We start from the raw sequence: 25,555 nt of genomic DNA on the forward strand, positions 1-25,555 counted from the left end.
CAGAGAGGACAGGTGAGGACAGGTGAGGACAGGTGATGGACAGGTGAGGACAGAGAGGACAGGTGAGAATAGAGAGGACAGAGAGGACAGGTGGGGACAGGTGAGGACAGGTGGGGGACAGAGAGGACAGGTGAGGACAGAGAGGACAGGTGAGGACAGAGAGGACAGGTGAGGACAGAGAGGACAGGTGAGATCAGGTGAGGAGAGGTGAGGACAGAGAGGACAGGTGAGGACAGAGAGGACAGGTGAGGACAGGTGATGGACAGGTGATGGACAGGTGATGGACAGGTGATGGACAGGTGAGGACAGAGAGGACAGGTGAGGACAGAGAGGACAGAGAGGACAGGTGAGGACAGGTGAGGACAGAGAGGACAGGTGAGGACAGGTGATGAACAGAGAGGACAGGTGAGGACAGAGAGGACAGGTGAGATCAGGTGAGGATAGAGAGGACAGGTGAGATCAGGTGAGATCAGGTGAGGAGAGGTAAGGATAGAGAGGACAGGTGAGGACAGAGAGGACAGGTAAGGATAGAGAGGACAGGTGAAGGACAGAGAGGACAGGTAAGGATAGAGAGGACAGGTGAAGGACAGAGAGGACAGAGAGGACAGGTGAGGACAGAGAGGACAGGTGAGGACAGAGAGGACAGGTGAGAATAGAGAGGACAGAGAGGACAGGTGAGAATAGAGAGGACAGAGAGGACAGGTGAGGACAGGTGAGAACAGAGAGGACAGAGACAGGACAGAGAGGACAGGTGAGAATAGAGAGGACAGAGAGGACAGGTGAGGACAGAGAGGACAGAGACAGGACAGAGAGGACAGGTGATGAACAGAGAGGACAGGTGAGAATAGAGAGGACAGAGAGGACAGGTGAGGACAGGTGAGGACAGAGAGGACAGGTGAGATCAGGTGAGGACAGAGAGGACAGGTGATGAACAGAGAGGACAGGTGAGAATAGAGAGGACAGAGAGGACAGAGAGGACAGGTGAGGACAGGTGAGGACAGAGAGGACAGGTGAGGACAGGTGAGAACAGAGAGGACAGAGAGGACAGGTGAGGACAGGTGATGGACAGGTGAGGACAGGTGAGGACAGAGAGGACAGGTGAGGACAGGTGAGGACAGGTGATGGACAGGTGAGGACAGGTGAGGACAGAGAGGACAGGTGAGGACAGGTGAGAACAGAGAGGACAGAGAGGACAGGTGAGGACAGGTGATGGACAGGTGAGGACAGGTGAGGACAGAGAGGACAGAGAGGACAGGTGATGAACAGAGAGGACAGGTGAGAATAGAGAGGACAGAGAGGACAGAGAGGACAGGTGAGGACAGGTGAGGACAGGTGAGGACAGAGAGGACAGGTGAGGACAGGTGAGAACAGAGAGGACAGAGAAGACAGAGAGGACAGGTGAGGACAGAGAGGACAGGTGAAGACAGGTGAAGACAGGTGAGGACAGAGAGGACAGAGAGGACAGGTGAGGACAGGTGAGGACAGGTGAGAACAGAGAGGACAGAGAGGACAGGTGAGGACAGGTGAGGAGAGGTGAGGACAGAGAGGACAAGTGAGGACAGAGAGGACAGGTGATGGACAGAGAGGACAGGTGATGGACAGGTGAGGACAGTTGAGGATAGAGAGGACAGGTGAGGACAGGTGAGGACAGGTGATGGACAGACAGGACAGGTGAGGACAGGATTGGTACCTGGGGTGTTGAGCGGTCCGGGGGAGGGGACGCCGTAGTTCTGTGGCGTCCTGGCGTTGGCGGGGCTCTGTGAGGGCTGAGGGGACGGACTGGGCTGGAACCCCCCCGGAGACGGAGTGGGACCGGAGCTGGCTGAGTTGGGCTGGGAGGAGGGGGGCTGTGGGGACGGCTGGGGAGGGGGGGGCATCGACTGGGGGGTCTGCACCTGCACCGGGGAGGGCGATGACATCATCGTATGCTGCTGCTGCACCTGTGGAGAGGAAGGTGTGTCAATACATGAGACGTGGGTTTAGTCCTCCATCACTTCCTGTAACATTATTAAGGATCTAATACACACACACACTGACAGACACAGACACAGACACACACACACACACACACACACCACACACACACACACAGACACACACACAGACACACACACACACACACACACACACACACACACACTCTCTGACAGACACACACACACACACACACACACACACACACACACACACACACACACACACACACACACACACACACACACACACACACACACACACACACACACACACACAGTTATAAACATCTGGATCTCACAGGATGTCAGTCAGGAGTTATCAGTCTGAGGTCAGAGGTCAGAGGTGAGAGGTCAGAGGTCAGGGGTGAGAGGTCAGAGGCGAGAGGTCAGAGGTGAGGGGTGAGGGGTCAGAGGTGAGAGGTCAGAGGTCAGAGGCGAGAGGTGAGAGGTGAGAGGTGAGAGGTCAGAGGTCAGGGGTGAGAGGTCAGAGGTGAGAGGTGAGGGGTGAGGGGTCAGGGGTCAGAGGTGAGTACCTGCTGGTTCATGCTCTGTGCTCCTGCTGCAGCCGCTGCAGCTGCTGTGGCTGCTGCAGCGTTCTGAGGAGGGATGGACTGATTCAGAGCCGCTCGAGGCATCCGAGGCTGAATCTGAATCCCTGGACGCACCAACTGCAGAGGAGACAACACATTAGTACTACACTACAAGTACTGCAGTATTATAGTGATGTAGTATGCAGTATTACAGTAAAAGTACTGCAGTATTATAGTGATGTAGTATGCAGTATTACAGTAAAAGTACTGCAGTATTATAGTGATGTAGTATGCAGTATTACAGTAAAAGTACTGCAGTATTATAGTGATGTAGTATGCAGTATTACAGTAAAAGTACTGCAGTATTATAGTGATGTAGTATGCAGTATTACAGTAAAAGTACTGCAGTATTATAGTGATGTGGCTGCAGCTCAGTGAGACGGAAGCAAAGGCACGAATAAAGAAAGAAGCAACAAGAGATGATGTGACTAAAAACTCTACATGTGATCTCTGTTCAGGCCTGTGTGTGTGTGTGTGTGTGTGTGTGTGTGTGTGTGTGTGTGTGTGTGTGTGATGGGGGGGGGGGGGGGGTAGCGGAGCAGCTGAGGAAGAAGCTTCATTATATGTTGCAGCATGAAAACTGAATTCATATAAAAGCATAAACGTGGCTGATGAAATGTTTCCTAAAAAGAATAAAGTAATGATCGGGGGCGGAGCCTCTGGATTGGCAGACTGGGGTGGTGGTCCCTCTTTTTAAGAAGGGGGACCGGAGGGTGTGTTCCAACTATAGAGGGATCACACTCCTCAGCCTCCCTGGTAAGGTCTATTCCGGGGGTGCTGGAGAGGAGGGTCCGTCGGATAGTTGAACCTCGGATTCAGGAGGAGCAGTGTGGTTTTTGTCCAGGCCGTGGAACAGTGGACCAGCTCTACACCCTGCAGGATCCTTGAGGGTGCATGGGGCCCAACCAGTCCACATGTGTTTTGTGGACTTGGAGAAGGCATTCGACCGTGTCCCTCGGGGAGTCCTGTGGGGGGTTCTCAGGGAATATGGGGTATCGGACCCCCTGATAAGGGGCGTCCATTCCCTGTATGACCGGTGTCAGAGCTTGGTCCACATTGCCGGTAATAAGTGGGACTTGTTTCCAGTGAGGGTTGGACTCCGCCAGGGCTGCCCTTTGTCACCGATCCTGTTCATCATCTTTATGGACAGGATTTCTAGGAGCAGCCAGGGTGTGGAGGGGGTCCGGTTTGGTGACCTCAGGATTGGGTCACTGCTTTTTGCAGATGATGTGGTCCTGTTGGCTTCATCAGACCGTGACCTCCAACTCTCACTGGATCGGTTCGCAGCCGAGTGTGAAGCGACCGGGATGAGAATCAGCACCTCCAAATCTGAGTCCATGGTCCTCAACCGGAAAAGGGTGGAGTGGACTCTCCGGGTCGGGGATGAGATCCTGCCCCAAGTGGAGGAGTTCAAGTATCTCGGGGTCTTGTTCACAGTGAGGGAAGGATGGAGCGGGAGATCGACAGGCGGATCGGTGCGGCGTCTGCAGTAATGTGGACTCTGCACAGATCCGTCGTGGTGAAGAGAGAGCTGAGCCGAAAGGTTCCTACCCTCACCTCTGGTCATGAGCTTTGGGTTCCTACCCTCACCTCTGGTCATGAGCTTTGGGTTCCTACCCTCACCTCTGGTCATGAGCTTTGGGTCGTGACCCAAAGAACAAGATGGCGGGTACAAGCGGCTGAAATGAGCTTCCTCCATAGGCTGGCTGGGCTCTCCCTTAGAGATAGGGTGAGAAGCTCAGTTATCCGGGAGGAGCTCGGAGTAGACCCGCTGCTCCTCCGCGTTGAGAGGAGCCAGATGAGGAGGCTCGGGCATCTAGTCAGGATGCCTCCCGGACGCCTCCCTGGTGAGGTGTTCAGGGCCCGTCCCACCGGTAGGAAACCCGGGACACGCTGGAGAGACTATGGGGCCATCATCCACACGGAGACGCCTTTTGGTTTAAACGCAGATGTTTTGCATCGTTTTGGCCGATCGTCCAAACGAAGCTTTCTGAAACCTGGTCCCAGGGTGAAACCTGGTCCCAGGGTGACGCAGCTCTTGAGTGTTCGTGTGGACGGTGAAGACGCATACCTGCGTTTCGATGAGGTCATCGCCACACCCCTCGAGCTTAACCTTCCACTGTGATAACATACAGTCAACAGATACAGCCTCAGCCATGGACGTACATCCAAGGCTTTAATAGGCTGCGCGCGTTCCCCCGGGCCCTTAACACACAGTCTTTGAACGCACCACGGGCCCTTGAACGCACCGTGTGTTTGAACATACAACGGGGAAACAGCTGGGGTACCGAGCACTGCCTGTTAGAGTCAGTCTGTGTAACTCTGTTAAAATGACACAGTCACACTTAAACAGACTGACTGAGGATGTTAGATGTAGCGCCGCCTACAGGCTGGAATATGAAGCAGCGTGTTGAGTCGTGTTGAGATGGATCCGTTGAAACGATGCCGGGGAACACGGAGGGGAAAAGACGGTTTTGGTACGTGTGGACTTGGCCTATGTCTCTCGGCTGGCCTGGGAACGCCTCGGGATCCCCCGGGAAGAGCTGGACGAAGTGGCTGGGGAGAGGGAAGTCTGGGCTTCCTGCTTAGGCTGCTGCCCCCCCGAGACCCGACCAGGATAAGAGGAAGAGGACGCCACGCCATATAAATAAATTACAGTTACATAAATAACTCGTAACTCCACTGAAATGTCTGATACTAAATATGATCCTCACACAATTTACAGTTTGTATTTATTCTATCAAGAAAAAAGCACATTAGATCTTTCCTCTCCTTCTTCACTGCTCTCAACCTTTTAAAACATTTCCCCAAAACTAGAAGAGTGTGTGTGTGTGTGGTGTGTGTGTGGTGTGTGTGTGTGTGTGTGTGAGTGTGAGTGTGTGTGTGTTACTGGACGTGTTAAAGCACCTGAGCTTGCGGCTGCTGCAGTCTCACCTGTCCCGGCACGCCACCGCCGGCGGCAGCAGCGGCTGCAGCGTTGAGCTGCGCCTGTGCTGCAGCCTGCTGGGCTTGCTGCGCTGCCTGCTGCGCCTGCTGGACCTGCTGCTGCTGCAAGGCTGCCCGCGCCTGCTTACATACACACGCACACAATGCAAAGCATGCAAGCAGAGGGATGGGTAAGCAACACGACTGAAACCTGCATCTGAGTCTGGATCACTTCTTACACCTGTGTGACATCAGCAACGTTTCTTATCAAAGTGAACTAACCTTTACTAACACTTCAAATGTACTTTTAATTTGCACCAGAAATTATTGTTTGGTCAAATTTGTAACTGTAATCTTAGTTTTGTAAATGTGTATAATTAAATCTGGACCTGAAATCTTATTTTTTCTTAAAGACTGGAGCTCAGACACATTTGCAGCCTTTAATAGTTTAAACTCATTAACTGCTTTTAACAGTTTTTCTCTGTAGTGTACATTTTATTATGACTATTAAAATGTTTTGAGGCTCTGGGAACAGAACGGGTGATATGAACTTGATGAACTTGTGCTGCAGATCCTCAGCAGACCTCAGTCTTACCTGGAAGGCCTGGATCTTCAGCTGGTGCTGCTGCTGCTGCTGCTGACTCAGCGAGTTGATGGGAACGTGTTGAGCAGACGCCATCTGTCCAGCTAGAGACTGAGGCACCATGCCGGGCTGCTGCTGCTGCTGCTGCTGCTGCTGCTGAGCGTGTTGAGGCATCTGGCCTGGCTGAGCCTGAGCCTGCTGCTGAACAATGTGCTGCATGGACTGGGCCTGAGCCTGGGCCTGAGCCTGGGCTTGAGCCTGGGCTTGAGCTTGAGCCTGAGCTTGAGCTTGAGCCTGAGCCTGAGCCTGCGCCTGAGCCTGAGCTTGAGCTTGAGCCTGCGCCTGAGCCTGAGCATGCTGCTGCTGGAGCTGCAGCTGCACCATCTGCTGCTGCTGCTGCTGAATCCTTGATTGGTGCATCTGTAGACAGAGGAAGCAAACAGTGAGAACTCAAATAAATATGGAACATTATACAGTTCAGTTCAGTACCTGTAACCTTGGTTTTGTAATTTACTGCATCTACATTTGTACCAGTTTTTGGTAAATTTGTGTACCAAAGTTTAAACCACAGACTGTAGAGAAGAAACAGACGTAACATCCGTGACGTCACCCATTGGTTTGTGGACTGCTGCTCGGAAGCCAATAGTTTCTAATCTAGGCAGCGCCATCTTGAACATTTCAGGTGCATGCTGGGAAAAATAAAAACAGGTTTTCTACTTATATGGGCATGAGGCGGGGCCGTGGGCGGAGCGGGGAGGTTGCTATGGTTACGAGGGCTGGATCTGGAGGACATTGGTCAATCAACCTGTCAATCAGGACGTAGCCCCGCCCCCTAATGCATACCCTGCTTTATCGTCACATATAAAATCAGGGAGGCCAAAATGTCCCAAATGAACATCATACTGCATTGAAGAAGGCTTTAAACTAGCGATTGAGACCATAAACACATTTTGAAAACGTTTACTGAGGTTAGAAATCAAGTGAGAAGTTGGTGAATTCTCCATTGACTTGTATAGAGACGGTCGCCCCCTGGTGGCCTTTTGATAGAATGCAGCTCTAAGTTACTTCTCCATTGACTTGTATAGAGACGGTCGCCCCCTGGTGGCCTTTTGATAGAATGCAGTTCTAAGTTACTTCTCCATTGACTTGTATAGAGACGGTCGCCCCCTGGTGGCCTTTTGATAGAATGCAGCTCTAAGTTACTTCCTGGTTGGCCTCATTTCAGAGGACCAGAAGCAGCATATCACCAGAAAGCAGATCTTTGGAACAACAAAGGAACACCGCGTGCGACCGCTTAACCAGAACGAGACCAGGGCCGAGGAACACAGACACTGGTGCAAGAGATGAGAAGCATCGACGGGTAGAAGCATGATAAGTACTTCTGGATGCAGCTTTTAAAGGTTAATGAACTGGTGCATCACGTGGCTTCTCATATCAGGCACAGAAGAACAGACGGAGCCCCTGTGGATGCAGCTGAGAGGCCGGCTGTTCGGCAGCTACTACTTCAACTACAAATAGACCTACGCTATTTAAAAGAGATTTCAGTTCCAGGCTCATCAATGAAACGCTGCTAATACCACCGCTCCTATGTCCACTCCCAGGTAATTATTACGGTGGCTGAGAAGGGTCATAACACCTGCAAACTCAGAAAACACCTTCATCTATGTTTCCAGGGGGACCGTAATCAGCGACGGACCCACATCCTGTTTCCGAAAACAAAGAAACACAGAGTTGTTTCCAAAGAGGTGTAATGTGTAATTCCAACATATTAAGTACTCAGGTCTTTCCTCCTCCCTTCCTCCCTTCTTTCCTTCTTCCTCCCTTCCTCCTTCCTTCCTTCCTTCCTCCCTTCTTTCCTTCCTCCCGTCTTTCCTTCCTTCCTTCCTCCCTTCCTCCGTTTCCAGAGAGGTAAGTGTAATGTGTAATTCCAACATATTAAGTACTCAGTAATTGTTAATTGTCATGTGACTATATTAGTTTTTAATTTATAGGGGGCGCTGTTGCCCCAGCGTGGGTCCATCGCTGATTACAGTCCCCCTGGAAACATTTCCCTTTTCACCCAGTCTACAGTTCGTTTCCTAGTTTGCTCGTGTTGTGAATATTTGTAACATCGATGAAGGTGTTTTCTGAGTTTGCAGGTGTTATGACCCTTCTCGGCCACCGTACATTATTCTTTATGATCACCACAATAAATCTTGTATTTGTGCATCATAAGGGCCGTTTCCACCGCAGGAACTTCGGGGGGTAATTTTACGGGGCCGTGGCCGTTGGTTTGTGTCTCCACCGCAGGAACCGCCTCCAAAGGACAGGGTTCCTGAACTTTTACAGGGGCTAAGCGAGTCCCTGCCCCCGGGGCTAAGCGAGTCCCTGCCCCGGGGCTAAGCGAGTCCCTGCCCCGGGGCTAAGCGAGTCCCTGCCTCGGGGCTAAGCGAGTCCCTGCCTCGGGGCTAAGCGAGTCCCTGCCCCGGGGCTAAGCGAGTCCCTGCCTCGGGGCTAAGACAGTCCCTGCCTCGGGGCTAAGCGAGTCCCTGCCTCGGGGCTAAGCGAGTCCCTGCCTCGGGGCTAAGCGAGTCCCTGCCTCGGAGTAGGTACTCAGAACGGCCTCGAAAAACTCTTGGGTGCTGATTGGAACTTCCTGTCACTCGACCCTCTCAGTGGAGACACAGCGGTTGACGGGGCCGAGTGAGAGGAAGGTTCCTGTAAAGTTCCTGTCCCTCAAATAGTTCCAGGAACTTCTTCAGTGGAAACGGCCCTTTAGTAAACACCTTTAAAGTCATATTACTATATTAGTGTCTGTCACCTCCACTAGCATGTCTTTATCGGGTCTGAAAAGTGAAGCCAATGCAAAGTGACTGAAAGCTGGATTCTCTCTAATGGCCAGCAGGGGGCGACACCCGTCTATGAAAAACAAACCCTCTAAAGACCGGTCAAATGTTTTAAAAGTATTTATTGGATGATTAAACTTCTGAACAACAGATTTAAAAAGAACAAACAAGCAACAGATGATCTACAGATGTGTGTGTGGATGATGTTCCTTTTTTTGTGGACCCAGCATCAAATTTCTGCTTTTAATCCATTTAGAGAGAATATATTAGAGGATTATGGTAAAAATGTCTAAGTGGTGTAACCATAAAAACTTTGTACCAAATAATTGAACTTGCTTAAAAACAGTAAATAGTCAATAAAACACCTTCCTTCCTTCCTTCCTTCCTTCCTACCTTCCTTCCTTCCTTCCTACCTAACACCATATCAACTAGTTTGGCATGATCTTCCTTCCTTCCTTCCTTCCTTCCTTCCTTCCTTCCTTCCTTCCTTCCTAGCTAACACCATATCAACTAGTTTGGCATGATCTTACATCCTTCCTCCCTTCCTTCCTTCCTTCCTTCCTTCCTTCCTTCCTACCTAACACCATATCAACTAGTTTGGCATGATCTTACATCCATCCTTCCTTCCTTCCTTCCTTCCTTCCTTCCTTCCTACCTAACACCATATCAACTCGTTTGGCATGATCTTACATCCTTCCTTCCTTCCTTCCTTCCTTCCTTCCTTCCTTCCTTCCTTCCTTCCTTCCTTACACCATATCAACTAGTTTGGCATGATCTTACATCCTTCCTTCCTTCCTTCCTTCCTTCCTACCTAACACCATATCAACTAGTTTGGCATGATCTTACATCCTTCCTTTCTTCCTTCCTTCCTTCCTTCCTACCTTCCTTCCTACCTAACACCATATCAACTAGTTTGGCATGATCTTACATCCTTCCTTCCTTCCTTCCTACCTTCCTTCCTTCCTACCTAACACCATATCAACTAGTTTGGCATGATCTTACATCCTTCCTTCCTTCCTTCCTTCCTTCCTACCTAACACCATATCAACTAGTTTGGCATGATCTTACATCCTTCCTTCCTTCCTTCCTACCTTCCTTCCTACCTTCCTTCCTACCTTCCTTCCTACCTTCCTTCCTTCCTTCCTTCCTTCCTTCCTACCTAACACCATATCAACTAGTTTGGCATGATCTTACATCCTTCCTTCCTTCCTTCCTTCCTTCCTTCCTAACACCATATCAACTAGTTTGGCATGATCTTACATCCTTCCTCCCTTCCTTCCTTCCTTCCTTCCTTCCTTCCTTGACTCTCTTATTGATCTTTTGTAATATATTGATTATATTGAAGTGGTCGTAACCTCCATGATGTCTTGCTGCGGAGTTCAGTCTGAATTTAAACCTGATGCTGCTTTTAAATCTAGTTTCACTCATTTATTAATTCATCATTTTACCAACATTTATTACTGACCTGTATAATTAGATATAAAATATAGAAAGAATAAGGTGCAAGGAAGCTTCTTTATATTAAATCCTCAATCACTCAAGAGATGTATGTGTAATTGTGTTTAATATAAAAGTATATGAGTGAATCTAGTGGTCTGCTTCGTCTTTGTGCATGCGGTGAAGCAGCTGCTGGATTTCAGATTTCGCCTCCTTCCTCTTCTGCGGTGGAAGCTTCATCAGCATCTCCGCCACCACCCGAACAAACGCTGCCTCCTCATCGTCTTCCTCTCCGCCTCGTCTCCTCCGCCCGTCCAACGCGGCCTCCTGTAGAGGGGTCGGATGCTGCTTCCTCTTTTTTGACTCGGGTGGAGGTGAAGGTGCAGTAGACACACCGGGTCCTGATGAGGATGAGGATGGAGGTGGAGGTGCAGCAGACACACCGGGTCCTGATGAGGATGGAGGTGGAGGTGCAGCAGACACACCGGGTCCTGATGAGGATGAGGATGGAGGTGGAGGTGCAGCAGACACACCGGGTCCTGATGAGGATGGAGGTGGAGGTGGAGGTGCAGCAGACACACCGGGTCCTGATGAGGATGAGGAGGAGGATGGAGGTGGAGGTGAAGGTGCAGCAGACACACCGGGTCCTGATGAGGAGGAGGATGAGGATGGAGGTGGAGGTGCAGCAGACACACCGGGTCCTGATGAGGAGGAGGATGAGGATGGAGGTGGAGGTGGAGGTGCAGCAGACACACCGGGTCCTGATGAGGAGGAGGATGAGGATGGAGGTGGAGGTGGAGGTGCAGCAGACACACCGGGTCCTGATGAGGATGAGGATGGAGGTGGAGGTGCAGCAGACACACCGGGTCCTGATGAGGATGGAGGTGGAGGTATAGGTGCAGCAGACACACCGGGTCCTGATGAGGATGAGGATGGAGGTGGAGGTGCAGCAGACACACTGGGTCCTGATGAGGATGAGGATGAGGATGGAGGTGGAGGTGGAGGTGCAGCAGACACACCGGGTCCTGGTGAGGATGAGGATGAGGATGGAGGTGGAGGTGGAGGTGCAGCAGACACACCGGGTCCTGATGAGGATGAGGATGGTTCTGACGGAGCAGGCGGAGGAACGTTTCCTTCTGAACGGGGACGGACTTGCTCAACAGCGACGTCCTCCGACTGAAACACATCACAGTAACATCATGAAGTCAAGTCTGAAGAACTGATAATACAGATGCATCAGGGTTACTTCATGCCATGCTAATCATGCTAACCACACTAGCTTGTATTGTTCGTAGAGGCTAGCTTGTATTGTTCGTGGAGGCTAGCTGTTCGTAGAGGCTAGCTTGTATTTGTTCGTAGAGGCTAGCTTGTATTTGTTCGTAGAGGCTAGCTTGTAATTGTTCGTAGAGGCTAGCTTGTATTTGTTCGTAGAGGCTAGCTTGTATTTGTTCGTAGAGGCTAGCTTGTATTTGTTCGTAGAGGCTAGCTTGTATTGTTCGTAGAGGCTAGCTTGTATTGTTCGTAGAGGCTAGCTTGTATTGTTCGTAGAGGCTAGCTTGTATTGTTCGTAGAGGCTAGCTTGTATTTGTTCGTAGAGGCTAGCTTGTATTGTTCGTAGAGGCTAGCTTGTATTGTTCGTAGAGGCTAGCTTGTATTGTTCGTAGAGGCTAGCTTGTATTGTTCGTAGAGGCTAGCTTGTATTTGTTCGTAGAGGCTAGCTTGTATTTGTTCGTAGAGGCTAGCTTGTATTTGTTCGTAGAGGCTAGCTTGTATTTGTTCGTAGAGGCTAGCTTGTATTTGTTCGTAGAGGCTAGCTTGTATTTGTTCGTAGAGGCTAGCTTGTATTGTTCGTAGAGGCTAGCTTGTATTTGTTCGTAGCCACTCGTCTTTTACACTTTGATGATTTAATAGTTCACATTACCTCCGCCGGGAAGTTCGAATCCATCGAACGGTGTTTTATGAAGTCGGAGAGCCAATCCAGCATTGAAATAATGGGGAGGTATGTCGGCGACCCCGCCTGCGTCGCCGCTCCTTGCTTCCTGCTTCCTTTTAGCATTTCAGTGTCTTTGTAATTCCTTTAAAGACGAACTGTATAAATGTGGATAACGGCAGATCTCGCCCTTTTTTCCTCGCCATCGTAAATTTCGGGCAAACGCAAACGGACGATGAAATGCTGATGCAGAAAGCACGAAAGGACGAAAGGACTCAGTACCTTTAAAAAAGGTATCAACCAAAAAGAAAACCCCATCTTTTTGATAAATGTTGGAGTGGCTTTAAAGGGGCAAAGGGTTAGGGTTAACCACTAATCAGATATCTTTTACCAACATGATGTATCTGATGAAAAGACTATAATCCACTGTTGAGGTCTTGTCTGCTATCTACTGTAACTAGCTCGTTATTAACTCCTTCCCTCTGTCCTTTCATCCTTCCTTCCCTCTGTCCTTCCTTCCTTCCCTCTGTCCTTACTTCCTTCCTTCCTTCCCTCTGTCCTTCCTTCCTTCCTTCCCTCTGTCCTTCCTTCCGTTTGTCTGTCCTTCACTCCCTCTGTCCTTCCTTCCTTCCCTCTGTCCTTCCTTCCTTCCTTCCTTCCCTCTGTCCTTCCTTCCTTCCTTCCTTCTGTCCCTCTGTCCTTCCTTCCTTCCCTCTGTCCTTCCTTCCCTCTGTCCTTCCTTCCTTCCCTCTGTCCCTCCTTCCTTCCTTCCTTCCCTCTGTCCTTCCTTCCTTCCTTCCTTCTGTCCCTCTGTCCTTCCTTCCTTCCTTCCTTCCTTCCCTCTGTCCTTCCTTCCTTCCTTCCCTCTGTCCTTCCTTCCTTCCTTCTTTCCCTCTGTCCTTCCTTCTACTCCTTTTTTTTGTGCTTTGTTTGTTTTATTTCATTCTACTCATTTGCTCTCATCTGTTGAGGACTGGCAGAAAGCCTGTTTGAAAGCTCAGACACAATACATGAATTCTCATTTCAAACTGATCCAATAAAAGTGGTTAATGTATAATGCATGTGTAACACTTGTTGAATAAATCTGATCCCAATAACACCGATGTGTGTGTTGAATGTGGAGTGAAAGGCACGTTACTTCACTGCCTCTGCGAACGCCCGCAAGCCCAGATATTCTGGACAGAAGTTATAAATATACTTTTTTACTTTTATCACAGGTGTGAAGATAAAATTGTGTCCTAAATTGTGTATCCTGGCAATTTCTTAAATCATGAATTCAAACTAAACAAGGAAAATAAGAACATGACACGCTACAAGCTAAACACAGTACAGCCAACTCCTGGAAACCTATTAACAAACCAAGTCTACAAGCCTGGACACAATGTTAAATCCCCTAACCCTAAACTTACATTTATTATGAGGGGCAAACATCCTACTTTTAAGAAGACATAGAATCTTTATTATTTTTAGAAGTGGAGAAGGCCAAAGAGGCTTTAATGAGCTAATCGTTACTGTGATATAACCGCTTGATGTTCTTCCTCTGGACTCTTCAGGTGAAGTCTAATGTATTGCTCTGTTGTAACTAGGGCTGTCAGCGTTAACGCGTTAATCGTGATCAGATTAATGCAATCCATAATGTGTTCATTTTTTTTAATCTCATTTTAATGTGTCAAGCCTTTTTGTCCCTTCTACTCCCCCGTAGATGGCTCCTCTAGCTGTAGCGCTATGCTTTGAAGTGGCCTCCTGCAGTAAACCTACCGCGCTGATGGAAAGTAAGAGAGCTACTGGACTTTTGAACGGCTTGTTTAACTTTAAAACACTTCCAGACGCTTCAGTTGACAAGTCAAAAGTAAAATGCAACCTGTGTCAAACGGAGTTTAACTACCACCGGAGTACGTGGAGTTTGAGTTAGCACCTCCACGCTAAACACCCAGGTGCAGCCAAGCCAGCCTCAGCTCCACCAAAGGACCATTTTGGAGTGTGGGAGTCGCAGCAGAGCCGTGATTGATTCCCAGTTAAGACACTCTGGTAAGAAATGCTTTACATTATGGGCTTAAAACTGCCTTCAAATGGAAAATAACAGGATTTTAAACATGCAATTCAAAACGCCATTAATCGTGATTAACTATGGAAACTCGCGATTAATCTCGATTAAAAAAATTAATCGTTTGACAGCCCTATATAGAATCTTTATTATTCTTAGAAGTGGAGAAGGCCAAAGAGGCTTTAATAAACCAATCGTTACTGTGATATAACCGCTTGATGTTCTTCCTCTGGACTCTTCAGGTGAAGTCCAATGTATTGCTCTGTTGTAATCACTTATACTGAACATGATTGCCTTGTAGTGAACCTAGTCTTTGGCACCTTACTTGTTCTTTGTATTCCTGTAATGAGTGAACATTTAATAAATACATTTTGAAAGAAACAAACAACCGTCACTTAATACTGAACCAGTTTAAATAATGTTATTCCTGTTTTGTCACTTAGACACAAGAACAGGAGAAAAGGTTTCAATTTCACACATTAAACATTTAAATGTGTAGCTGTTTATCTTATTTATACACAGCAGGGCAATATACTGATATTATATTGATATCTGACATGAGATTAGATATTATTGTCATTATATCGTAGGTGTTGTTTCCTGCTTTTAAAAGGTTACAGTAAAATGATGTTACTTTCTGTTCCAGCTGTTTTTACCCACATTATCATTATTCTGCCCTCCCTATGTGTAACTGACTAATTTGGCATATTGTAATATCTTGATATGGCATAAAAGTCTTTCTGTGGTCTTAAAGGCTGCGCTACAGTAAAATGATGAACATACCAGATTGTTCTAGTTGTTCTATTAAATGCTTTTATCCTACAGTCATTATATCCATATTACTGATGATGATTATCAATAATCTCATTGTGTTAATATTTAGAGAAAGCACTGATACTCATCTCTACTATTGTTGTGACATCGAGGTTTAAAGTTAAAAATATTGTGATGTTTGATTTTCTCCACATCGCCCCAAACTAAAATACAACCAGTCCGAAGCTTGGTCTCCTTCTCTTGAATGAAAAGACTGTCTCCAAACTTTGGACTGGTGTAGGTTTCTAACTGTAATCTTCGTTCTGCAAACGAGGACTGGGAGAGTTTCTGTTCTTAAGAAGACGCAGAAACAAGATTTTAATTTTAAAGTCAAGAAACTGAAATATAAAAGTTGACAGTTCGCTCAGCCCTGCGTGTCAAAATAAGTTTCCTTGCTGGTTTCTCCACAAATGCATTTAAAGTAATATTTAATCAACAACTTTATCACTAATCATCCTAAACACTTGCTGCCATGGCAACAGAGCTCCACAGAGGAGCTGAAAACAGGCTGATTACGACGCCTTCCTTTTCTCTGCACTCATTACTGAACCGTAAAAGTTCTGCATTCAAATGTTTAGTTAAAAGTAAAGAGAGAGAATCATTAGCACAAAGGTGGAGGTTTAAATGTTTTATATAATGCTAATGAGTGTTTAATGAATAATAGTTAATCATATTTTATATTTTGTGAGTAAATAAGAAACATAATCAGTCACATTTACCTGTCAGGTAAATAAATATACAGTTATATCTGTTAGTGCTTTGGGGCCTTTTGTAACTTATTTCAGGATATAATGAGAGTTAGAATATTAATTATAATAATATCTAAACAATATATTTATAGCTGTTTGGGGGCCTGACAGTTTCCTGCCTTTTAAAGTCACTCCTGACTAAAGAACCCTCTCGTGGCCCCTGAGGGACACCACCTTGTGTACCTGGTTCTGCTGCTGCTGGTTCTGGGCCTGTTGCTGCTGCTGCTGCTGGTTCTGGTGCTGCTGCTGCAGCTGCTGCTGCTGGTTCTGGTGGTGCTGCTGCTGCTGCTGCTGTTGCTGCTGCTGCAGCTGCTGCTGCACCCTCAGCTGCTGCAGCTGCTGGTTCTGGTGGTGCTGCTGCATAGCGTTCTGCTGCTGCTGGGGGTGCTGGAAATGCTGGAACTGGATGGACTGCGGCTGCTGCGCCTGCACCATCTGCTGCATCGGCATCTGGCCCGGACCCCCTACTACAGAGGAGACGGAGGTGAAGGACAGAAAGCATTTACGGTGCGGCGGCAGACTGAAGAGATGTCTGGAGTTTCAAACACACAACGTGCCAAAGCGGAGACTGAAAGTAAGACCGGCTCTGATGCCGTTTAGACGCAGCCAGCTCTGCAGATGTGCATCAAACACACCACATGGAGGAAACACACTCACTGCCTTGTGGGTTTCCACCCATGGCATGCATCGGCCCCATGGCCCCCATGCCACCCACAGGAGCACCGGTGGGGCGAGGCCCCATGCCGATGGCGCCCGGGCCCCCTCCAACCCCTGTCAGGTTAGTCAGGGCATTCATGGGATCTAGCAGAAGGGACAACAGACAATATTACGCAGCTCCAACATGCACAGCAGAAATCATGAACACCATGAGTCTGGAAGTGACAGCAGAGGACAGAAGACAGCAAAGAAAAACTCAACACATCCAAGTCCACTTACCCGGACCTCCCAGAGCCTTCTTATCTGTAAATGAGATAAAAGTCTGTCAGAGATTCACCTTCCTGCACCAACATGTACCAACACACAGCCGCCTGCAGGAGCACACATTAACGTCTCAGATACTCACGGATGTCTCTGAAGTGGATGATGAGCCTCGCCACCAGAGATAAATACTCCTCCTGCAGAGAACACAACAGGCCAACTCAGTGTTTCACATCTAACATTAAATACATGGAGGCAGAACATCAAAGCAACACATGCAAAGATCCCTTCAGTGTTAACTCATAACCATAAATCAGTCATTACCACACTGGTGGTTAATCTTTGGTGCAGAGAGAGTTTATTCTTTAGGTTTTTAATAAATATGAGTCTTTACGTTTATCTGCTGCATTAAAAACATTTCTTCTGTTTGTGTATTTTGGGTGAAAGATCAAACATCGTAACTCTGGTGAGATATGGTGAAGCTTGGTGAGATATGGTGAGATATGGTGAAGCTTGGTGAGATATGGTGAAGCTTGGTGAGATACGGTGAGATATGGTGAAGCTTGGTGAGATATGGTGAAGCTTGGTGAGACATGGTGAAGCTTGGTGAGACATGGTGAAGCTTGGTGAGATATGGTGAAGCTTGGTGAGATATGGTGAGATATGGTGAAGCTTGGTGAGATACGGTGAAGCTTGGTGAGATATGGTGAGATACGGTGAGATACGGTGAGATATGGTGAGATACGGTGAGATACGGTGAGATATGGTGAGATACGGTGAGATATGGTGAAGCTTGGTGAGATATGGTGAAACTTGGTGAGATATGGTGAAGCTTGGTGAGATATGGTGAAGCTTGGTGAGATATGGTGAAGCTTGGTGAGACATGGTGAGATAAGGTGTGATATGGTGAGAAATGGTGAGAAATGGTGAAGCTTGGTGAGACATGGTGAAGCTTGGTGAGATATGGTGAGATATGGTGAAGATTGGTGAGATATGGTGAAGCTTGGTGAGACATGGTGAGATACGGTGAAGCTTGGTGAGATATGGTGAAGCTTGGTGAGACATGGTGAAGCTTGGTGAGACATGGTGAGATATGGTGAAGCTTGGTGAGATATGGTGAAGCTTGGTGAGATACGGTGAAGCTTGGTGAGATATGGTGAAGCTTGGTGAGATATGGTGAAGCTTGGTGAGACACGGTGAGATATGGTGAAGCTTGGTGAGATATGGTGAAGCTTGGTGAGATATGGTGAAGCTTGGTGAGATATGGTGAAGCTTGGTGAAGCTTGGTGAGATATGGTGAGACATGGTGAGATATGGTGAAGCTTGATGAGACATGGTGAAGCTTGGTGAGATATGGTGAAGCTTGGTGAGATATGGTGAAGCTTGGTGAGATATGGTGAGATATGGTGAAGCTTGGTGAGATATGGTGAAGCTTGGTGAGATATGGTGAAGCTTGGTGAGACATGGTGAGATATGGTGAAGCTTGGTGAGACATGGTGAGATATGGTGAGATATGGTGAAGCTTGGTGAGATATGGTGAAGCTTGGTGAGATATGGTGAGATATGGTGAAGCTTGGTGAGATATGGTGAAGCTTGGTGAGATATGGTGAGATATGGTGAAGCTTGGTGAGACATGGTGAGACATGGTGAAGCTTGGTGAGATACGGTGAAGCTTGGTGAGATATGGTGAAGCTTGGTGAGATATGGTGAGATATGGTGAAGCTTGGTGAGATATGGTGAAGCTTGGTGAGATACGGTGAGATATGGTGAAGCTTGGTGAGATATGGTGAAGCTTGGTGAGATATGGTGAAGCTTGGTGAGATATGGTGAGATATGGTGAAGCTTGGTGAGATATGGTGAAGCTTGGTGAGATATGGTGAAGCTTGGTGAGACATGGTGAGATATGGTGAAGCTTGGTGAGACATGGTGAGATATGGTGAGATATGGTGAAGCTTGGTGAGACATGGTGAAGCTTGGTGAAGCTTGGTGAGATATGGTGAGATATGGTGAAGCTTGGTGAGATATGGTGAAGCCTGGTGAGATACGGTGAGATATGGTGAGATATGGTGAAGCTTGGTGAAGCTTGGTGAGATATGGTGAAGCTTGGTGAGATATGGTGAAGCCTGGTGAGATACGGTGAGATATGGTGAGATATGGTGAAGCTTGGTGAGATATGGTGAAGCCTGGTGAGATACGGTGAGATATGGTGAGATATGGTGAAGCTTGGTGAGATATGGTGAAGCTTGGTGAGATATGGTGAAGCTTGGTGAGATATGGTGAGATATGGTGAAGCTTGGTGAGATACGGTGAGATATGGTGAAGCTTGGTGAGACATGGTGAAGCTTGGTGAGATATGGTGAGATATGGTGAAGCTTGGTGAGATATGGTGAAGCTTGGTGAGACATGGTGAAGCTTGGTGAGACATGGTGAGATACGGTGTAATTCGGTGAGATATGGTGAGATATGGTGAGATATGGTGAAGCTTGGTGAAGCTTGGTGAGACATGGTGAGACATGGTGAGTTACGGTGAAGCTTGGTGAGATATGGTGTAATTCGGTGAGACGGCTCGGTACTCACTCTGGATTTGGCTTTGACGTAAACGTGGTTCTCCATGTCGTTGCTGGACTTGGTGTGAGCGGTTCCCGCCTTCCTCATCGCCTCCTCGCTGCAGGAAACACACACAGCTCATTATTCACTCGCTGCATGAAGACATACGATCGGGGGCGGAGCTAGTGGCTCGTCACAGAGGGGGCGGGACTTCTAGTGGGCCCTTATATACTATTGGCTGTATCGAGATGCAAGATGAGCCTCTTGTATAGAAAGCAAGGGCGTAGGTTTGGTCTCAACATCGGTAGGGACAATATAACAGCATAAACTGCATGTACATGTTTTGGACTGGTCGGACTGCATTTGTCTGTACAGTGTGTGTCTGCGTGTGGGGGCGGGCGGGCGTTTGGTCATCAGCCAAATGAGACTGTGACTCTGAACATAATTCACTCAGTAATAGTCGGGTCAAGTCTATCCTTGCAAAATATGGGAAGACAATCTAAATGACTTATATAACTGCACTCCACAGATAATGCAAATAAGGTTGCTTAAAAGTTGTAGGGACAATTTGGGCCTCCTGAAAAGTTGGTAGGGTCATGTCCCGACCGTCCCTATGCAAACCTACGCCCATGATAGAAAGAACCTAAATCAGAGCCTCATCAGAAGGTCTGCCATTAAGTCACGTTTGCTTTTTACACAGAACCCAATGGAAACGGTTTCTGCTGCACCTGTGTGTGATTTTACAGAGAGTCTGCTTCTCAGATTCATTCAGAGATGAAACAAGTTTGGAACCTTATAAGGATCCAAATGCTGCACTTCACCTTAGATCTAATCTGCAGTAGGCTATCTGACTGATTTATCACCAAAATGAAAAAGAAACAACTCACTTTGAACCATAAAATATGCAATAAAATCATAGATTAACGAAAGAGACTCAATTTGCTTCGTAAACAATCATCTACTAGGGCTGGGCGATATGGACAAAATCAAATATCACGATATATTTGACCAAATACCTCGATATCGATATTGCAACGATACTGTAGAGACGACTCTTGATGCTTTCACTAAATATTTACACTTTGAAATGTTTGATAAATAATCATTAGTAATGTTGTTATAATGACAAAGTGGGTAAAAAAATAAATAACCAAACAGCTAGAACAGTCTGGTAAGTTCAGAAAAAAACACATTTATACAGTGATGCAACATTTAAAAGCAGGAAAAGACAACACAATGACATATCACGATATTACGATATCCTAAATCTAAGACGATATCTGGTCTCATATCACGATATCGATATATATCAATATATTGCCCAGCCCTATCATATACTACGTAAAAAACAAAGTAAATAGCATCCGACATTAGACTCTGTGCAGTGATAGCATGTAGACTCTGTGTAGTGATAGCATGTAGACTCTGTGCAGTGATAGCATGTAGACTCTGTGCAGTGATAGCCTGTAGACTCTGTGTAGTGATAGCATGTAGACTCTGTGCAGTGATAGCATGTAGACTCTGTGTAGTGATAGCATGTAGACTCTGTGTAGTGATAGCATGTAGACTCTGTGCAGTGATAGCATGTAGACTCTGTGCAGTGATAGCCTGTAGACTCTGTGTAGTGATAGCATGTAGACTCTGTGCAGTGATAGCATGTAGACTCTGTGTAGTGATAGCATGTAGACTCTGTGTAGTGATAGCATGTAGACTCTGTGCAGTGATAGCCTGTAGACTCTGTGCAGTGATAGCATGTAGACTCTGTGCAGTGATAGCATGTAGACTCTGTGCAGTGATAGCATGTAGACTCTGTGCAGTGATAGCCTGTAGTGAAACGGCTGGTCAGTCAGTAGTGGTACTAAAGGGAAACAGAGACAGACGGGCGGAAGGTGTGTTAATGAAGCACCGTGGACGAGTTCATGAGAGGAACAAGAGGCCACAGCATTGTTCCTCTGCTCTTACTCTTTCTGCACCTGCTGAGCCAGAGTCCCACTTTGGACTTTCCTTTCCTTTTTTTTTTTTTGGGTCCGTCATCAGTCTAGCGGTGGGCTCGGGGCGGCCGCAACCTCTGCCCTCTGCCCCCCCCCCCCCCCCCCCACCGGCTCCACCATTGAACACAATTATTAGTTATTATCGATCGTATTTATTGAATTCTGTCCACAACACAGTGAAGAATGTTTGTGACAACATGTTTGATGGTTAACAGAACATCTGCAGATCTTATTTTACTTTGAGTTAATAATATAATAGTTGAAGCTTTAACTTTTCAGTACGGTTCAACACCTGGAACATCTTCCTGTGAAGCCACACTTTATTCTTTATTAACATTAAAATAGTGACGCTGCAGTTTAGAGTCATAACTCAGTAACTGTTCCGTCTCCTCCGGCATGTTTCCACAGATAACATCAAATATTTATTCATTTAATTTATTTATTAAAACTTTTTAATTTGCCGGTTGCAGCGTTTGACGTCACCATGTGAACTTTAATGATTCACCAGGTTCATTAATATCAGCTTCTTTAAATCATTACACACTAAACATGATGTCATTAAAACATCAAATAATAAACTGATCAAACTAACGAGTCATAATTTAACTCATTAATACCTGAGCCATGAACTTATAACATTTACTGCACTGGATTTAACCAAATATACATATTATATTATTAAACTTATATTCTTCTACATTTAGTTACACTTCAAATATCACCAAAGTAAAATTACATTTATTTTACTTTAGTCACTTTATACTATTAATAATCTGATGATGTCATCTATAATAATATATCACTACTTTTACTGTAATACTGCAGTACTTTTACTGTAATACTGCATACTACATCACTATAATACTGCAGTACTTTTACTGTAATACTGCATACTACATCACTATAATACTGCAGTACTTTTACTGTAATACTGCATACTACATCACTATAATACTGCAGTACTTTTACTGTAATACTGCATACTACATCACTATAATACTGCAGTACTTTTACTGTAATACTGCATACTACATCCCTATAATACTGCAGTACTTTTACTGTAATACTGCATACTACATCACTATAATACTGCAGTACTTTTACTGTAATACTACATACTACATCACTATAATACTGCAGTACTTTTACTGTAATACTGCAGTACTTTTACTGTAATACTGCAGTACTTTTACTGTAATACTGCATACTACATCACTATAATACTGCAGTACTTTTACTGTAATACTGCATACTACATCACTATAATACTGCAGTACTTTTACTGTAATACTGCATACTACATCACTATAATACTGCAGTACTTTTACTGTAATACTGCATACTACATCACTATAATACTGCAGTACTTTTACTGTAATACTGCATACTACATCACTCATAATACTGCAGTACTTTTACTGTAATACTGCATACTACATCACTATAATACTGCAGTACTTTTACTGTAATACTGCATACTACATCACTCATAATACTGCAGTACTTTTACTGTAATACTGCATACTACATCACTATAATACTGCAGTACTTTTACTGTAATACTGCATACTACATCACTATAATACTGCAGTACTTTTACTGTAATACTGCATACTACATCACTATAATACTGCAGTACTTTTACTGTAATACTGCATACTACATCACTCATAATACTGCAGTACTTTTACTGTAATACTACATACTACATCACTATAATACTGCAGTACTTTTACTGTAATACTGCATACTACATCACTATAATACTGCAGTACTTTTACTGTAATACTGCATACTACATCACTATAATACTGCAGTACTTTTACTGTAATACTGCATACTACATCACTATAATACTGCAGTACTTTTACTGTAATACTGCATACTACATCACTATAATACTGCAGTACTTTTACTGTAATACTGCATACTACATCACTATAATACTGCAGTACTTTTACTGTAATACTGCATACTACATCACTATAATACTGCAGTACTTTTACTGTAATACTGCATACTACATCACTATAATACTGCAGTACTTTTACTGTAATACTGCATACTACATCACTATAATACTGCAGTACTTTTACTTGTACTATAGTATTCTTATGTTGCAGTATTTGTACTTCTACTGCAGTAAACTTACACGTGTCTCGTCATGTTAACTTTATGAGTCTTTTTTATATTCTATATTATTTTTTTGGGATGTTAATTAGCTCCGGATGCTAACATTAGCTCCGGCTAACGTTAGCTCCCGATGCTAACAGAAACAGAAACTGTGATTTTGTCTCAAAAACAACAAAAATCATTTAAACTATTCTCACATCTGAGCGACGACTTTCTGTCGGAACTGCGGGCTCCTCCAGTCGCTGTCCGGGCCTGGATCCATGGCTCTCAAACCGGGTTTTGGAGGATTTTTCCAACAGAAACGTTTAATGTTTGCTCCTCACTGCGCTTCCTGCTTCCGCTCGGAGGAAAATGGCGGATGTGTGTGTTGATGCCCGCTGCTGCCCCCTGCTGGCCGGAGACCGGAACTGCGCTATTTATATACTCAGTGGTAGTTTAACCCTTAAACAGACAACGTGCACCAGGAGATACAGACTCTTTAACCTTCGTGTTGTCCTCCCGGGTCCTTCCTCTGTCCTTCCTTCCTTCCTTCCTACCTTCCTCTGTCCTTCCTTCCTTCCTTCATCTGTCCTTCCTTCCTTCCTTCCTTCCTTCCTTCCTCAGATCTAAGTTCAGCTGTTAGGGTAAATGTTCCCTCCTTCTGTCCTTTCTTCCTTCCTTCATCTGTCCTTCCTTTGTTTCTTCCTTCCTTTCCTTCCTTCTTCCTCCCTTCCTTCCCTTCCTTCCTCCTTTCCTTCCTTCTTCCCTCCTTTCCTTCCTCCTTTCCTTCCTTCTTCCCTCCTTTCCTTCCTACCTTCCTTCCTTCATCCCTCCTTCCTTTCCTTCCTTCTTCCTCCCTTGCTTCCCTTCCTTCCTCCTTTCCTTTCTTCTTCCCTCCTTTCCTTCCTTCCTTCTTTCCTTCCTTCCCTCCTTACTTTAGGTGCAAATGACATAACTAGTAAGGTCTGTTTAAGGGTTCTACTGGTAGTTTAAGGGTTCTGCTGGTAGTGTGAGGGTTCTGCTGGTAGTGTGAGGGTTCTGCTGGTAGTTTAAGGGTTCTGCTGGTAGTGTGAGGGTTCTGCTGGTAGTGTGAGGGTTCTGCTGGTAGTGTGAGGTTTCTGCTGGTAGTCTGAGGGTTCTGCTGGTAGTGTGAGGGTTCTGCTGGTAGTTTAAGGGTTCTGCTGGTAGTTTAAGGGTTCTGCTGGTAGTGTGAGGGTTCTGCTGGTAGTGTGAGGGTTCTGCTGGTAGTGTGAGGTTTCTGCTGGTAGTCTGAGGGTTCTGCTGGTAGTTTAAGGGTTCTGCTGGTAGTTTGAGGGTTCTGCTGGTAGTTGAAGGGTTCTGCTAGTAGTGTGAGGGTTCTGCTGGTAGTGTGGGGGTTCTGCTGGTAGTTTAAGGGTTCTGCTGGTAGTGTGAGGGTTCTGCTGGTAGTTTAAGGGTTCTGTTGGTAGTTTAAGGGTTCTGCTGGTAGTTTAAGGGTTCTGCTGGTAGTTTAAGGGTTCTGCTGGTAGTGTGAGGGTTCTGCTGGTAGTTGAAGGGTTCTGCTGGTAGTTTAAGGGTTCTGCTGGTAGTTGAAGGGTTCTGCTGGTAGTGTGAGGGTTCTGCTGGTAGTTGAAGGGTTCTGCTGGTAGTTTAAGGGTTCTGCTGGTAGTTGAAGGGTTCTGCTGGTAGTTTGAGGGTTCTGCTGGTAGTTTGAGGGTTCTGCTGGTAGTTTGAGGGTTCTGCTGGTAGTTTACGGGTACTTTTCTCAGCCTCATGACGGTTTGACTCAGACTTGATATTTTGGCTGTTTGGACTTGAACTTGTCTACTGTGTGTTTGGACTTGTTGGACTGTCCACATACTTCTGGTCACATGCTGTTTCTAATGTTTGGTGTAAACTGATGCAGTGAAGTTAAATCTGACCAATGAAGGATTTACTGTAAAATCACTCTTCAACACATTAATATTTACAGTCATGCAGTGTAATAAATAATCATTTCCAACTCTTCTGTCTAAGTTTCATATATTATGGTGTTTTATGGTGATTGTGGTTCAGCAGTGCTGTGAGTCAAAGTCCAGCAACAACTACAGAGGGGTGCCAGTAGTCTGTTTATGAGGCTTTAATATAATATTTAAC

At 46.1% G+C, this 25,555-nt stretch overlaps 1 protein-coding gene across 1 annotated transcript in view; it reads right to left on the minus strand.

Annotated features, from left to right (window-relative positions):
• Positions 1-23,798, minus strand: part of med15 (mediator complex subunit 15) — a 34,223-nt gene extending 10,425 nt beyond the window's left edge. The window contains exons 1-10 of the mRNA XM_053337908.1: positions 23,659-23,798; positions 19,368-19,455; positions 16,936-16,987; positions 16,809-16,832; positions 16,530-16,673; positions 16,056-16,339; positions 6,087-6,494; positions 5,501-5,635; positions 2,510-2,644; positions 1,691-1,934 (exon numbers count right to left, since the gene is read on the minus strand). Coding sequence (XP_053193883.1) covers positions 1,691-1,934; positions 2,510-2,644; positions 5,501-5,635; positions 6,087-6,494; positions 16,056-16,339; positions 16,530-16,673; positions 16,809-16,832; positions 16,936-16,987; positions 19,368-19,455; positions 23,659-23,723 — 1,579 coding nt within the window. The 5' untranslated portion in view covers positions 23,724-23,798. The remainder of the gene's footprint in view (positions 1-1,690; positions 1,935-2,509; positions 2,645-5,500; positions 5,636-6,086; positions 6,495-16,055; positions 16,340-16,529; positions 16,674-16,808; positions 16,833-16,935; positions 16,988-19,367; positions 19,456-23,658) is intronic.
• Between the last annotated feature and the right edge of the window lie 1,757 nt (positions 23,799-25,555).

This window comes from Scomber japonicus, chromosome 18 (assembly GCF_027409825.1).
Source record: "Scomber japonicus isolate fScoJap1 chromosome 18, fScoJap1.pri, whole genome shotgun sequence".
Taxonomy (NCBI): domain Eukaryota; kingdom Metazoa; phylum Chordata; class Actinopteri; order Scombriformes; family Scombridae; genus Scomber; species Scomber japonicus.